The sequence below is a fragment of the Microchirus variegatus genome (genome assembly GCF_963457635.1).
Source record: "Microchirus variegatus genome assembly, chromosome: 16".
NCBI classification, from domain to species: domain Eukaryota; kingdom Metazoa; phylum Chordata; class Actinopteri; order Pleuronectiformes; family Soleidae; genus Microchirus; species Microchirus variegatus.
In genome coordinates, this window is record NC_139817.1 from 10,727,496 (window position 1) to 10,742,779 (window position 15,284).

General features: G+C 39.7%; 2 protein-coding genes across 2 annotated transcripts; both read right to left on the bottom strand.

The window, feature by feature from the left end:
* Positions 1-242: 242 nt before the first annotated feature.
* On the bottom strand, positions 243-4,704 carry cimip2b (ciliary microtubule inner protein 2B; the record flags this gene model as incomplete). The annotated part of the gene is made up of 6 exons (XM_083902307.1): positions 243-349; positions 658-873; positions 1,753-1,876; positions 2,866-3,017; positions 3,588-3,805; positions 4,640-4,704. The coding sequence occupies 6 exons, from the start codon at positions 4,702-4,704 to the stop codon at positions 243-245; spliced, it is 882 nt and encodes a 293-aa protein (XP_083758433.1).
* Positions 4,705-14,160: 9,456 nt separating this feature from the next.
* Positions 14,161-14,940, bottom strand: rnf208 (ring finger protein 208; the record flags this gene model as incomplete). Its single annotated transcript, XM_083902584.1, has 1 exon — positions 14,161-14,940. One exon carries the CDS (start codon positions 14,938-14,940, stop codon positions 14,161-14,163), a length of 780 nt encoding a protein of 259 aa, XP_083758710.1.
* Positions 14,941-15,284: the final 344 nt, after the last annotated feature.

Here is a 15,284-nt window from a genome sequence, read left to right on the forward strand (position 1 = left end):
TTCAGGTATTAAAAATGTGTGTAAGGTATATTTTGATAGATGCAGAAGCAGAATGACTGAATTGGACGGTTACTTTTTAAACGTGCTGCAATAATGTGAAACGATACCACCCAGTATTTTTCTTCTTAGCATCTGAATGCTTCCCTCCGATGCCCAGCGACAATCAAAACTCTGTCAATAAAGACGTAACATATTTACTGCTCTTTTTTTTTTTGTTTGTGAACATTGCACAAATGTTAAAATTAATAATCATTTGAGGACTTTTCTTGAAGGTTCCTCTCGCTGCGGCTCTTCTCCAGTGCTTCCTTGGAAAGTTGACCAAAGGTATGTCCAAACATGAACTTGTGTCCTGTGGAATGAGGTCAAGTTAGACACTTTACGTTCTCTTCATTGGTGGTGGTGGTGATTACAGCTGCAACTAATGATTATTTTCATTTCGGTGAATCGTTTGGTCCATAAAATGTCAGAAAACGTTAAAAAACGTTGATCAGTGTTATTGATATTCACATTTAAGAATCTAAAACAATAAGAAACCTTGTTTTAATCATGAAAAAAAGCAAAAAAAAAAAAACAGATTAGCGATTATCAAAATAGTTGACGATTAATTTAGTACTTCAGCTCTGGTGGTGGTGGTTTGTTTGTGTTTCTGACACAGACCTGGTATATGTCCCGTGAATGAAGGCACCACTCCACTGTTAGGTGGGTAGATAGACGGCAGGAGAGGAGGTGTGGTAATGTCCTTCCTTCCTGTGGAGTCTTGGGACGAGGGCTCACGACGCTGGTGCTTTCCAAACGTGACCAGTGCCTGGTTGGTGATGATGGGGTAACCTTTACCGATGAGAAAACGGGACTTTGGCACGTGCCCTGTGAATCCTGAGAAAAGACATCACTCATTAAACTACAAGAACATTTTAGAGAAGCAGAAGTAAATATACTATGTGCACGGTTGACCTTAGACATTTCTCTTTCACATAATTCCTTTAGAGAAACAGGTAACAGCAAAGGACCTGGACCTTTTTCTCTTGGGAAAAAACAATGACTCAATTCTGGATGATAAAGCTGCTCTGGGTTTGTTGGGTATGTTTGATATTATGAAATTGATAACTGTAGTGCCTAATATTTGAAACATAAATGATTGTCAAGCTATTGTCAAATGAGTTCCCACAATACTGATTAAGCCTATTAGCTCCACGCGACTCGTTTCCTCTCTATTGCACTTTCTTTTCCTTTTCATGACATGTTTTAATTTTTTTGTTTCCGTGCTACAGAAGAAGCTCATAGCACGAGTAAAGTGAGACGACCTCATTCGCCAGCACTATGACTAAACACGACATGAAAAGAAGTTAATTCTACTGCTACAAATATAGTTTACAATAAACTTCAACTTCTTTTCATCAAGATCACAAATGTGGTACTGAAAATGTTTGCTCCACCGACAGCTGCTGCTGTTTCCCTCACCATGCAGCTCCAAATGAAGCTCTCTGGATGCATTATAAAGACCCACAGGGGGTGATAGAGGTTCCAAACTGCATTTAATATATATATTTTTAAATTGTAAATTTATCATATTAAACTGTATAGTTAGCATTAAGCTTTACAATTAACTACTGATACTAGTCATATTCCTTCAGGAAGACCAAAACAGATTAAAATAACATTGCACATACATATGGATGCAAATGTAAGTGACTCAAATGTGACACAAAGTATATTGTACAGTAAATTTCGTACTAACTGTCACAACTGTGGTACCTGAGATAAAGTACTTGTCCTGGTCATTGTCCTCCATGTAGTATGGTGAGGTGTGGGTGAAGGCCATCAGGGGTTTATAGGTGAACACTCTGTCTGTGATCGCCGTCAGCGGAGGTTTTGGTCTCTGTGCCAGAGGATGACAGGAAACAACCAGTGAAATATTCATGACTCTCACACATCATTTTGCAGAGGATTCTAGGTTTATAGCAATAAACACTGACCGGCAAACATCCAAAGGTGATATCGGTAAAGCTGGGCAGTGTATAATAATTATAAACACGACAATAAGAACAACAGCAGACACTTATGAAAGATAAATGTGTAATTGTGTCAGAAAAAATTGTTTTAGCTAATGTATTATTATAATACTAATACTGTACTTAAGAAAATTCACATATCTGCAACTTTTACTCCACTACATTCCCTCTAACTAGCTTTGTTATTCGTTACTACCAAATAAAATCAGCAGAAAAAGAGTTGCTATTATGGTCTGTATTTATATAGCACTTTTCTAGTCTTGATGAGCTGCTTTACACTATACTTTTGCCTTTCACTCATTCACACGCTTCAACATGTATGTCTTGCTCAAGGACACACATAGACTAGCAGAGCCAGAAATTGAACCCACAACCTTCCAGTTGAAAGACAACCTGCCCTACCACTGAGCTACCAATGGCTCAATCTGAACTCCTCACTTTTTAAATACTTTTACTTCTACTTAAGTACATTTTACATCAGAAAATTACATTTGATACTTAAGTACAGCAAATGTCATATACTTTAAGAGTTTTACGTAAGTAATATTATGAAAAATGTGACTTAAACTTGGTCCAAAGTCATTTTCTGCTAAGTATCCCTAACAGACTGGTTCTTGGTCATCAAACAAGATCAACAAGAACACACACACAGTGAATTTGTCTGTGGTTGTGCAAACTTGGATTATGTTACAGTGAAAAGACAATGGAGCTCCAGCATGGATAATTAACAAGAGTGAAACTACTCTGAGGTGCCATGGCAGCATGTGTGTGTGTGAGCAACCGAGGAAGAGAGAACAGGCCAACAATGGTATGTGTGAAAAACAGAAACAGAGAGAGAGAGAGAGAGAGAGGTTACTTCAAACTGTCGGTTGGTGCAGTTGACGTTTGGCAGGAGCGTCGATCGTCTCAGGCTCCTTGCGTACATGTCTTGGTAAAACTCACTCAGTGCTTTACGACATGTTTCAGAGTAGCTGCAGGAAAAGTGGTTCAGATTCCTTGGAATGAAGCCTGAAACAGCAACAAGCAATATTAAACGGTTGTTGGAAGTTACTTTTTGCTCAGATATATATAATATAATATATTAATCCCTGAAAACTCCAGTATGACATATGTGTGGTTCTCTCTCAGTTTGGACAATCCATAAAACACGTCGTCAAAGCTTTTCCAAAGAAAACAACGGTAACCAAGGAGTTGTTTTTGGTTGTTGATGTCCGCATGACATTTAAACATATTTATAGGGAGAGATAAATCATATTTGTGTGTGAATGTAATTATCTGACTTGATGATTGATTGTATTTTAAGGAACAAACGTTACAGTGCAGTCGTCTCATGTTGTTGTCTTGATTTTTCAACACTTTTCCACTCACCTGCTTATTACTGACACTTAATAATTCAGCACTTCGACACAGATTATGTGGTGTCGTGTTGCCGTGAGAGCTCACGTAGTCAAAGGCCTATTGTTTTATATCCACCAAATACAAGAACTGGCATTTCGCTGTTTCCGCACCGCAATTAAATGTTAGCACAGTTTTCACTGAGGTGTTTCGTTACTTTAGTAAAGTCACAGCGTGTGATACCTGTGTATCCTGGTATCACCTTCTTCATGGTACCGTCAGGGACGCCTCTCAGTGTCAGAGCTGCAGCGTCAGCTGTGCAGGAGGTGGAGGGGTCGTGACCTGTGTGGAGGACCAGGCGACCGGAGCGTTTCACGTCAGGACTGATCAGCAGCTCAGCCGTTTGCTGGCTGTACGTCCTCCCCATGTTGTACTTCAGCTGTGGACAATAGCCCGTATACCTGGAAAAAGACACAACTTAATGCTTTATAGTGCTGCAGTTCTTAGTTTCAATACAATTTTAATATTTATGAATCAACACTTTGGGCTCATGCAGTGTATTTACATTTTGCTCTGTTAATCACCTCGAAGCTTATGGTTCTATGCTGCCTTCTCTTATTTACTGGTGTTTTTTTTGTCTATATATATATATATAACATATACTGTACATATATACATAACATTAACATGCATGTGAACGTATATATATATATATATATTTCTATATATTTATATATAAATATATATATATATATATACTGCCTATTGCAACTACAAGTTGTAAGTGTTGTGATGTAAGTGAGCCAATGGCTTTATTCTAGCATATTTATGTGATGATGTCCATTTAGTACCAGTATTAGTCATTTATTAATAATTATATTAATTTAAATTTAATTGAAGTTTAATTTATGAATTCATTATATAATTATATCCCTCACATTGTAAAAACATTGTGTCAACAAAACTGTCTGTGACTCAATGTGGAAATGGAACATTGTTTTTGCCGTATGATCTTTTTTCAGTGATGAAAATGTGTCCAAAAGTCATTTTATTATTTTAATTAATTAATTATCAATGCTTTAACATTGAATCATTGGGCTGCAACTGACCAATCTGTGTATAATACAATAGAATATATAGATAAAAATAGTTTTTTTTCTTAAATCTACAGGACATGTTCCATCTTTTATGAGTAAATATAAAGTGTGTGTGTGTGTGTGTGTGTGTGTGTGTGTGTGTGTGTGTGTGTGTGTGTGTGTGTGTGTGTGTGTGTGTGGACACGTGCACGCACTTACCCCGGTACATAATGTGGATCAGGTGTCACCAGAACTTTGCTGAATTTCGGCGCGTATTTGTCCATGATGGAGCGTGGAGAGGAGAGGAGCAGCCTGAGCGCAGCAGCGTAAAGACAGGTGACACATCCTCCTTTCTTCTGTGTTTGTTGGTTGCTACAGAGGATTCAATCTCACCTGTGGCGGTGGACGAGCCCAGTGTCACACAGTCCACAGACGTGACGTGATCCTGCTGCTGCTCTGTGTCACACACACACACACAGACAGACAGACAGACAGACAACAATGTTTTAGGTACTTTTTTAGCTAACTTTAAGCTGATAGATAGATAGATAGATAGATAGATAGATAGATAGATAGATAGATAGATAGATAGATAGATAGATAGATAGATAGATAGATAGATATTCTTCTCTTAGCTAACATTGTCTTCTTTTAGCTAACTTTAAGCTAAGATAGATAGATAGATAGATAGATAGATAGATAGATAGATAGATAGATAGATAGATAGATAGATGGATAGATAGATAGATAGATAGATAGATAGATAGATAGATAGATAGATAGATAGATAGATAGATAGATAGATATTCTTCTCTTAGCTAACAATGTCTTCTTTTAGCTGACGTTAAGCTTAGATAGATAGATAGATAGATAGATAGATAGATAGATAGATAGACTGACCTACAGTACCTGCATAGCCCACCAGGAGGCTGCAGTTCACACTCGAAAATCACTGTCCAATACATTAATTAAAAATGATATTTATAACCAAATAACTTGTTAATTACCATTGATTTTATGCAAATTGTATGTCCTTTTATTTTATTAGTGCACTTTTCGATAAACATTTGGAAGACAGTCTTGACTTCTGAACTTAAAGTCGCAATTCAGAATTTTTTTTAATCTCAGAATTTTGACTTTTTGTCTTCAGAATTCTGGCTTTCTTATAAACAGATAAAAAAAAACACCAACATGGCAGAATGGCTTTTAATACCCAATGATGTGGTGACAGTTTTTATTCTTTTAAAAATTATTATTATTATTATTTTTATTATTTTAGTTTACTTTGTATTCTTGTGTGTTTTTAATTTGGTAAGTGTTTGGTGAATTTGTTTTTACGCTCTGTTTTAAATACTGTGTGCCTGTAATGCTTTTATTTTGTAAAGGTTGTTGTGAAGTTTACCAATAGAACATTCACACAACAAACCATAAAATGCAGCCTGTTGTAATACATGTTGATACATTATGCACATAACAGGAAATACGACTGACCCAGTTAAGTCGTTATGTATTTAAATCTGTCTGCTTTATCAGTTTATGTGTGTGTGGCCACAAATACTATAAGGCCAGCCATATTCAAAAGTAGAGCTGCAACTAACGATTATTTTTCGTAATCGATTAATCTGTTGATTATTTTCTCGATTAAATGATTAACTGTTGTTTGTCAAACCTGGGAATGACGATGTTCTGGAATGTGTTGTAATCGATTAATTGTTTCAGCTCTACCCAAAAGCAACCTCTTGAAACAAGGAGGAAGAACTCGACAAACACTTTTCACTGTCCCTCAAATATTCCAACATATATTCCTACAGTAGCACTGACCACGCGTGGGTCATATGTGACAAATATATATCATCATTCTGAGAAACTAATGCTGTGGCTGATATTGTGCACTTTGAGTTGCACCTGGTGTTACTGTAAATATGACTCATTTATTTTAAATTTGAAAGAGACACAACCATGACACTGACTACACTGCACATGTTTTTGTTTTTATGCACTTTGACATGTACAATTATTAAGGGAGAGCTCAACCATTGCTGAGATAAACAATGGATGTGAATGTGTGTATTATGTGTACTGACTCATTTGTTGTGTCTTCCTATAGGATTGCGGATGAGGAAGCATATGCCCTCGCAGCTCACCTGAGGGATGAAGATCATATCAACAGACAGACAGTCTGTTCCTGCACCCACACACACACACACACATTCCTACAGTCTCAGGTTAAACAGCTTCTCCTGTTCCATCTTCTTACAGTGTCACATTTATCACACACACACATACCGCAGGAATTAAAAAAAAGAATATGACACCTTTCACTTGTGAAAAAGATGAATCGTGTTAATATGTTGAGACCGTAGCAGCATGTTCTGCTCCTTCTTTCTGTTTTTATGTGTAATGCCGTAATATACGATATGGTGAAATCTGTGTCCACCATGTCCTGACTTGCTTTTTGTTATTTTCTTTTTTTCCTTTTAATTCTCTTACAGATTCTCTAACAACAAATCAAAGGAGTCAATCAGTGCTGCAGATGAGTCACAGCTCTTTCCTCTGAGTGCAGGCATCAACATGCAGCTCCACGCTATGACTGGACAGATGATGAAGGGGGGAGGCGTGGTGTAAGGGAGGGAGGCGGCTCCTTGGGAATGTCTTAAAGCCTACATTGCCAGCTCACCTCAGCTAATTACTGCGTGGGGTTGTCAAAACTGGCGGTGTGTTCTGTGTGTTTCTGCTGCAGCTCAGAAGCTCAGTTATGACGGACTGAAAGACCAACCTGTGGACATGAACCTCTACAGGAGCTTTGGAAACCTTATGGAGGCTTGGGTAAATGAAGGAAACCTGTATCCAGACCCTCCCACACCTTCCTCTGACAGTGGGACAAACCTCCGCTCACAGTCGGTGGACTCTGGCGTGGAGACGGCCAGCTCGGACACATCTTTCCCAGCTTCATCCTGCTTCTTCCCATCCGAGAATGCTGAAACAGACGCGTTCACGCCGGAGATACAAAGCCCTGGACTCACTCCGGCCTCCACATCAGCGTCTCCTGTCCCGTCCTCTCCTGTCCCGTCCTCTCCTGTGCTCTCCTCTCCCCCCTCGTCGTCCCCTCACCTCTGTCCCCCCGAACCCGAGGAGAGCCCCAGTGCCATGCTCCAAAAACTGGAGCAGTCGCAACAGAGGACTGAACCCCAGCCTCACAAGGATAACCCGCGGCCCGTCACGGTGGAGGCGGTGCTCAGGCGACAGCCTCGAGCCGCGTTTGTGCCCAAACGACACGCATCGGAGTTAATGAGAGGTCAAAGGTCAGACTGCTACGGTCCGAGGAGGATGGCCAGTGCAACTTCGTCCCTCAGGCAGATGTCGGAGATACGCAGGCGGCCGATGTCTTTGAGGTGTGACATGCAGAGGTTAGAGGTGAGACACAGTTTCTGGTACAAACCAAACTTTTTACTCCTCGAGGAAAGCCTGAGGTCCGACCATGTCACGACATACTGTACATTCTGTGTTTGAAAAGGTCACACATTTGAAACATTTGAGTTTTCTTTGACTTTCTAAATATTTCCCATTACAGCTTTATGGGAATTCCGGATTCTGATATAATGTATAATTCGACCAGAGTATTTATAATTGGGATTTTCTTTTTCTCTCCCTCCATGTTTCCAAAATCGCTGCACAAGCATCGCCCGTCAGTCAGTTTGACGTTTATCTAAATTGAATGGGATGAGTGCTAATGAATTAACTGACACATTAGCAACCACTGCTAATAATAAATAGATACAAATTAAGCTAAGCAGAGGATAACACGTTTGTAGCTTTACCTTCTCACTGAGATAGTGCTGTGAGGAAAATAAAAGATTTTGGAATTGAGCTAAATGGACACTCTCAATCAGGGGGTGTTAAACATAAGGCCCCGGGGCCAGAACTGGCCCACCAGATTGTCCAATCTGGTCCCAGGATGAATTTGTGTTCTCATGTGACAAATGGTTCACTTAGGCATAATATTGTTGAAATTGCACTTGAAGTTTCAGGTAGTTCATAATATGCTTATTAAAAGGGTATGTTGTTAAATGTAAAACAAAGAGAAAAATCTATAGTTCTATTATGCTATTATTTTACTGGTCTGGCCCACTTGAGATTGAGAATTTTACTCCAAAACTAAAAAAAAATGTGTTTGACACCCCCTATATAATTGACCGTAGGTGTGAGTGTGAATGTGAGAGTGGGTGGTTGTTCGTCTCTATGTGTTCCTGTGATGGACTGGTGACCCCACCCAGGTCACACAGTTTCACCCTATGTCAGCTGTGATTGGCACCAGCGACCTTTATATAGAGGACGAAGCAGTAGAAGAATGAGATAAAATGATAAAAAATAAAAATGCTGAGTCAAAATGTATAGAGCCTCTCAAAGCTTTTAATTTAAAATGTTTTAAATGAAACTGCTGCTTTTAGCTGTTTCCGTTCATTAAGCCATTAGAAATATCACAGAAAATACTTTCAAAAGCTCAGAAAAAGAAAAAAAAAAAATCATTATACATTGCTGTTTTTTCCAGGTAACGCTCTCAAACCCAAAGAATTTCCTAACCAAATTCTGCTCACATGTTTTAATAATTTGAAAAAAAGCATTCGAAACAAACTCTGTGTCACTCTCACAAAGACTCGTATCGCTCTTACTGCTTCTCAAAGTTCCAGGGTTACACAAGTTTCACACTAACATGCATAGGCATGTAAATGTTAAAAAGATGTGGTAACGAGGCCGTTTGCTTTTAACCTACTTTAAAGAGCTGAAAGGCGGGCATGTCATTAGTCACACGTAGGGTTTAGCGTCTGAAAAGAGTCCGTCTGTGGTGCAGAGGAGCAGAAACCAGTTTGCCCAGGTGACTTTACACCCACAGGCATGAGAGGAATGGATCTGCAGGAAGCCTTTTTGTTTTTGTTGCTATTTTGTTTTGATAAACTAGGCATGTTGTTTAGAGGCGATGAACTATTGTTTGGATTTGAAATCTGATTTTCATTCCACCACACCGTAATTCACGAAGTGTGAAAGTCACTGTTCGTGCTTCTGTTTGGGAACAACAGAATGGATTGTAGCGTTTGTGTTACTTTCTGTGTTTGTTTCCTGGTACGAGGACAAAGCTTTAAGCTCAGCAGAACACTGAGATTATACAGTGCATCAAACAAACAGATGCAGTTATCTAATACATATTTTTTGTAATTAAATTTAATTATAGCCTTCTCTCATCACTCTGTACATTGCATGGAATATGTGACGTGTGTGGATATTCTGACAGAGCAGGTTAACTCAGTGTTATTGTGGTTTATATAAGAACAGTTTAAAGACATGTTAATGGAACATATTAATATCATAATGATTTCTGTTTAGTTTAAAACAGCTGTATATATATATATTTTTTTTTTAACAGGTAACGCAGACATGATCTTCTTATTCTTTTTCATTTTGTAACAACCACACAATCTCTCTTAGCTAAACGAAAGACAAATAACACTGTTACAGTCACTAAGAGTTATACAAAATACAAAAAAAACAGCCATAAGTGGATTTTAAGGCATTTAAAAAAAAAAAAAAAAAGAAATTCTAGAGCAGAGGCCTCAAACTCAAAATGACCTGGTGGATGATTTTGGAAAAAGTGATTTAGTGATTAGAAATTAAAATTATATGTTGATCATCCATTGTGATGTTGCAATTAAAAACATTCAGAATGATATAGCACTGTTCCAAAGTAAAAGTCTTTGTTTTGATAAATTTATTCACCCAACAAAAATAAAAATGTATTCATGCAAAACAAAGAAAAACTGACAGAAAAAAATAGAATCAAAACATTAAAGCAAAATAACATGTAGATCATTGTAATTATAACATTAGACAAGCTTATGTTGCTAAATACAACCCAATGTAATTATAACTATATTGTTCACTGGTTTGCGCCAGTTTTGATGATTTATTTTAAAACGCTAGAGGAACAATGAGAGAAAAGGTTACAATAACTTCACTTCAATTCTGTCTGTATATGACATACACACTGCCGAGATGAATCTGTGTCATTCAAATAAGAATATTCAGTTTATTCAAAAACAGGTTTCACAAACAAAGACTCTCAGTGAGAATCTGCAGAGCGTCTTCAACAAAGGAGCAGACGATGCACGAGACTTTGTTGCCAGTCCAACAAAAACATTTTCCAGAAAATCAGGGTTAGTCAACCGAAGAGAAAAGTCTCCTCCTTAAACGGTATTACAAGATGTCGAACACTGCCTATTACCGCAGTGGAGTTTTCAACAAACACAATCAATGTGTTCTTTCCATTTCGTCAACAATAATAATTCCCAGAAATCTCAGGGTTTGCTGTCGTCCTAATCCTAATCCAACACCAGCAAAAGATCAGCTATACTGGAATGATGTATATTTCGCAATAAAAACATTAATGATGCAAAAAAATGTTTGCATCTTTAAATTAGAAAGAAGAAAATAATGTAAAACTAAGTAAATAATAACATGGACACCTGTAATTAAAACATATATATTTAATGCAATATGACAATTATAACATAATTCCTTATTATTACTATTATAAAAATATTGCTATAGCAAATATATCCATATTCGGTAACACTTTAGATTAGGAAACACATATTCAACATTAACTAGGTGCTTACTAACATATATAAGTAACATACTAGTCCTTTATTAGTAGTCATTAAGCACATATTAACACCTTATTCTACCTTTATTACACCATGAATTAAGATTTTTCCTACATAAGGTGTTAATACATATTTACCAATAAAGGGCTAGTATGTGACTTATATGCATGTTAGTAAGCACCTAGTTAATGGTGAATGTGTTCCCTAATCTATATTCTATTACCTGGTCTTTTCTTTATAACATGATATTAAGTGGGCCGCATATGACCTTTGTATTGACTGCTTTATTGCTTCATTGTGTGTGTGTGTGTGTGTGTGTGCAGGAGTGCAACGAGGAGGAGAAACGAGGCCTGAGTCCCGGCCTCTGCTACCTGGAGCAGGTTTGTCAAATGCTGGAGGAAGTTGCCAGAAAACAGATGCAGAACAGCGCCACACTGACAGAGTTCCGTGCCCCGCGGGAGAATGGAGACGTGCAGGCGAGCCAGGTGAGCGCTCATGTGTGACATAGTGTATATTCCATCATACAAGTGTCACAGTTGCCACGTTGAGCCACACGACACAGCTAAGAGAAAAGATTGATGTGAGTTATAACGCATGAGTGCTTGACTTTCAGGCTCCTGACAGCTGTCAGGCTGCAGCTGAGGAGGAGGAGGAGGTGCTCGCCTCGCGTCAACGGCTCCAAATTGTGGAAAGTGAAGAGCTGGTTTCCTCTGAGCCTCCACAGCGTAAGAACTATGGACACTATCGACAGCGCTCTTCCTCAGACACGAGTGAGTCGTCCCCCGCCTGTGTCTCTTTTTCTCATTTTCACCAAGTTGCGTGTGTTTTTGTATGGAAGCATAACACTCTTTCATACATTGTGTGTGCGTGTTGTTGTTGTTGTTGTTGTTGTTGTGCAGCACACATGAATTCAGACTGCAGAGGGCAGCATTTGAGAAGAAATGAGCCGCTGGACACAACAGAGGAAGAGCACCTTAAAGACGTGTCATGGCACCCTCAGGAGGTATGATGAGTTATAATATACTGTACATATTTCAGTCAAATAAAGAGCTAAATGATATTCTTTATTATCACAATGCAACAATGTGGTCATAGTGTGATATTAATATGATAATAAACGTGGAATAAGGGAGTCATTCCAGCTTATTTCTATTTCAATAGAGAATAAATATTGTATGTGAGGGTTGTACACTGAGCATGTGTATTTTATTTTTGAAATAACATGGCATGACTGTAATATTATCTCCTTATTGCCGTGTCGTTACCGTAATGTCTTTCATTCCGCTTCAGGAAACTAAAACGGACGAGAACAAAAAAACCTGGAGGACAAAAATTGCCAATCTGAGAAGAGAGGTGTCTTCTGTGAGAGATACAAGGGGGTAAGATAATACGTTTACTAGCTGCCTTTAATAATTCCCTGTACTGTAGTGTACTGTAGTGTAGTGTATGTGCTGCTCCAGCATGGCAGCCTGCCACACTGATGGCAGAGGTCCACGGCTCCGATGCTCACTCGATGCAGAGATGCTGGTGGGAGTTCTTTTTTCTTTTCTTTTTTTTAAGGCCCTGTGCATCTGTTCCTCTTGAACATTTTGTCCCTGTTTTTTTTTTTTTTATATAAAACCCAGAAAAAATCCCTTCAGTGTGGAGTCTGATGAATTTTTTATCTGTGCAGCCAGCAGATGGAGTCAAGTGAGAAGAACACAGCCCGGCGACGGCTTACCCTGCTCTTCAGGAGGAGGAGGAAGACGATGCCTTCGTGAACGTGCAGCAGTTTCAAGCCATCATGTTCGGTCATTTTGGTTTCAGCTCATTGGAGCAAAAAGAAAAAAAAAATTGGGTTTCTTTAAGTACATAAGCTCTTTCACTGCCTTTAAACCGACATCCTCGTCAAATGATGTGATGTAGCGTCATCATCTGCTGTCTTTATTTATTACTCATGGACCTTTGCTGTATATATTTGCCTTGTTTTGTTTTGTTTTTAATCTGTAAAAAAATGTATCATGTTTTTATATTTCGAAGCAGCACTAACACATACTGTATGTATGACTCTAAATGTCATGTTAAATGATGGAGAAAAAAAAGTCATATTCAATTTGTCCTTTGTTGTTTTTTATGCAATATAAGGAAAATTATACTTGTACTTATACTATATATAAATATATAGTATAATGTTATCAAACTATGGCTTGATAACATTATACAGTGTCTGTTATATGTTATAAAACCAACATATGGTGTCTAGAAAAGTGTTCTAGAAATGTAATGAATAATATATCATATAATATATACAATATACAATCTAGTGATTATAATCTGTTATATCCACCAGATTATATAATTTATATAATCTGGTGAAGCCTTAGGTTTGACTGATGATTCATTTACAAAACTTAAAAAAACTAATTTCAAAGTCCTTTCCATAACATAACATACATAAGTGACATCAAAAGTGATTCTGATTTAAATTCAATTCATGTTTTTGATCAATGTATTATTCAGATTTGGATTAACTAAAAACATGTAGTTTTTGTTGAATTAATAATGGGGATTTATAGGAAAATTACCAAATTGACCAAAATGCAATGGAACATAATTATGTCCTCCTGTCAGTGGAGACAGGAAAACTATCAAAAAACTATCTATGATTTTGACAGAAAACAAGTGCAGGCCACACACACACACACACACGGTGACTTTTACTATTATTTAATCTTTATTCACCTAGGTTGGGGGAGGGGTGGGGGGGATATTCCTCCCCCGGCATTCCCATGTAAAGAGATGTCAGTGACAAACACATCCAACCAAACAAGAGGGTGAATAGAATTCCAGTCCATACATAAAATACATGTATTTACTATTTCTTTGAACCACCAGCGTCCATTAGTCCCACACAGCGTCCATCTGTGCTATTAAATATATAGAGATAACATTTGTGGAGGGAATTAATTCACTGTGAGAGGGGAGGGAACTGGCAGAGAGGGCGGAGCTTATAGATGAAACGAGTGGCGGTGGAGGCCCATGTTGAGTCATACCTGCAGTGTGTGTGTGTGTGTGTGTGTGTGTGTGTGTGTGTGTCCCCTTGTTCTACATGATGCCACAGGAGGACAAGGGGTTGGCGATGTGGCAGGTGCAGGCTGACTGGCAGTATTGGCGCACAGTCTGGTAGCAGCTACGGTCGGCGTCCCCGCCCCACTGCACGGGCCCGTTGGGGTCAGAGGGCAAGCGGCTGAGGATGCTGGTGTTGATGGCCAGAGCGGCCAGACCGTAGTCCGTGAACAGCACCGTCTCGCGCCGGCATGTGGGGCAAGAGATGAACTTGTACTTGGGACAGGACTCGTAGAGGATCTGCAGGCACTCCTCGCACACCGAGTGCAAGCAGGAGAGGATCCGCGGCCGCTTGCCGGCGAAGTTGTAGGTGTGACCGCAGGTCGGGCAGTCCAGGGGCTCACAGGGCATGATGGGTCCCGGGGACGAGGAGGACGAGGACGTGGACGAGGAGGTGGAGGAGGAGCGCAGCACGTACTGGTTGACGATGACGTCCTCCATCTTGTACTGGAACTGGTGGTAGCAGATTTCGTTGGCACTGGTTTTGCGCTGCGCCAGGAAGCTCTGCTCCCTGCGCGTCATGGCCGCCGGGGTGGACACCATGGACCGGGGAGACCCCGTTATGTCCAGGGTCAGGTCGCTGCAGGCCTGGTTGACGATGATCTCGCCTTCGCCCCCGCCATCCCATGCCACTCTGGGCGGCGGGGCGTAGCGCGGCTGGGTGACGGGCACTGGGCGATCTCTGGGGAACTTCTCCGACTGGATGATCTTGACGGTGTCCATGGGGATGGTGACGGGCTGACGCCTGAGGCAGGACATTCGCGAGTTGTTCTGGAGGTGGAAGAGAGAAGGGCTGTGGCTCTAGTCAGCGCTGGACGCCCTCGCCCGCTTCTGCACAAGGAGAAACAGTTTGGGCTTCTTCTTTGAAGTCAGCCATTAGAGGGGACATGGGGACGGATGGTTGTCTCCATGGTTCCCCCTGCTGTCAGCCGGAGTCTTTGTGAGGGGAAGACAGACAGAAGAGCTTCGCCAGAGCACCACAATCTGCGGCTCTAATTCTGTCGCAGATGATATGTAGATGATTTAACAGTCCAGCTTACACAACCTAACCAGTGTTGACTCGTTAAAAATAATGTTTTCTATGTTACGCTGATCTACCTGTG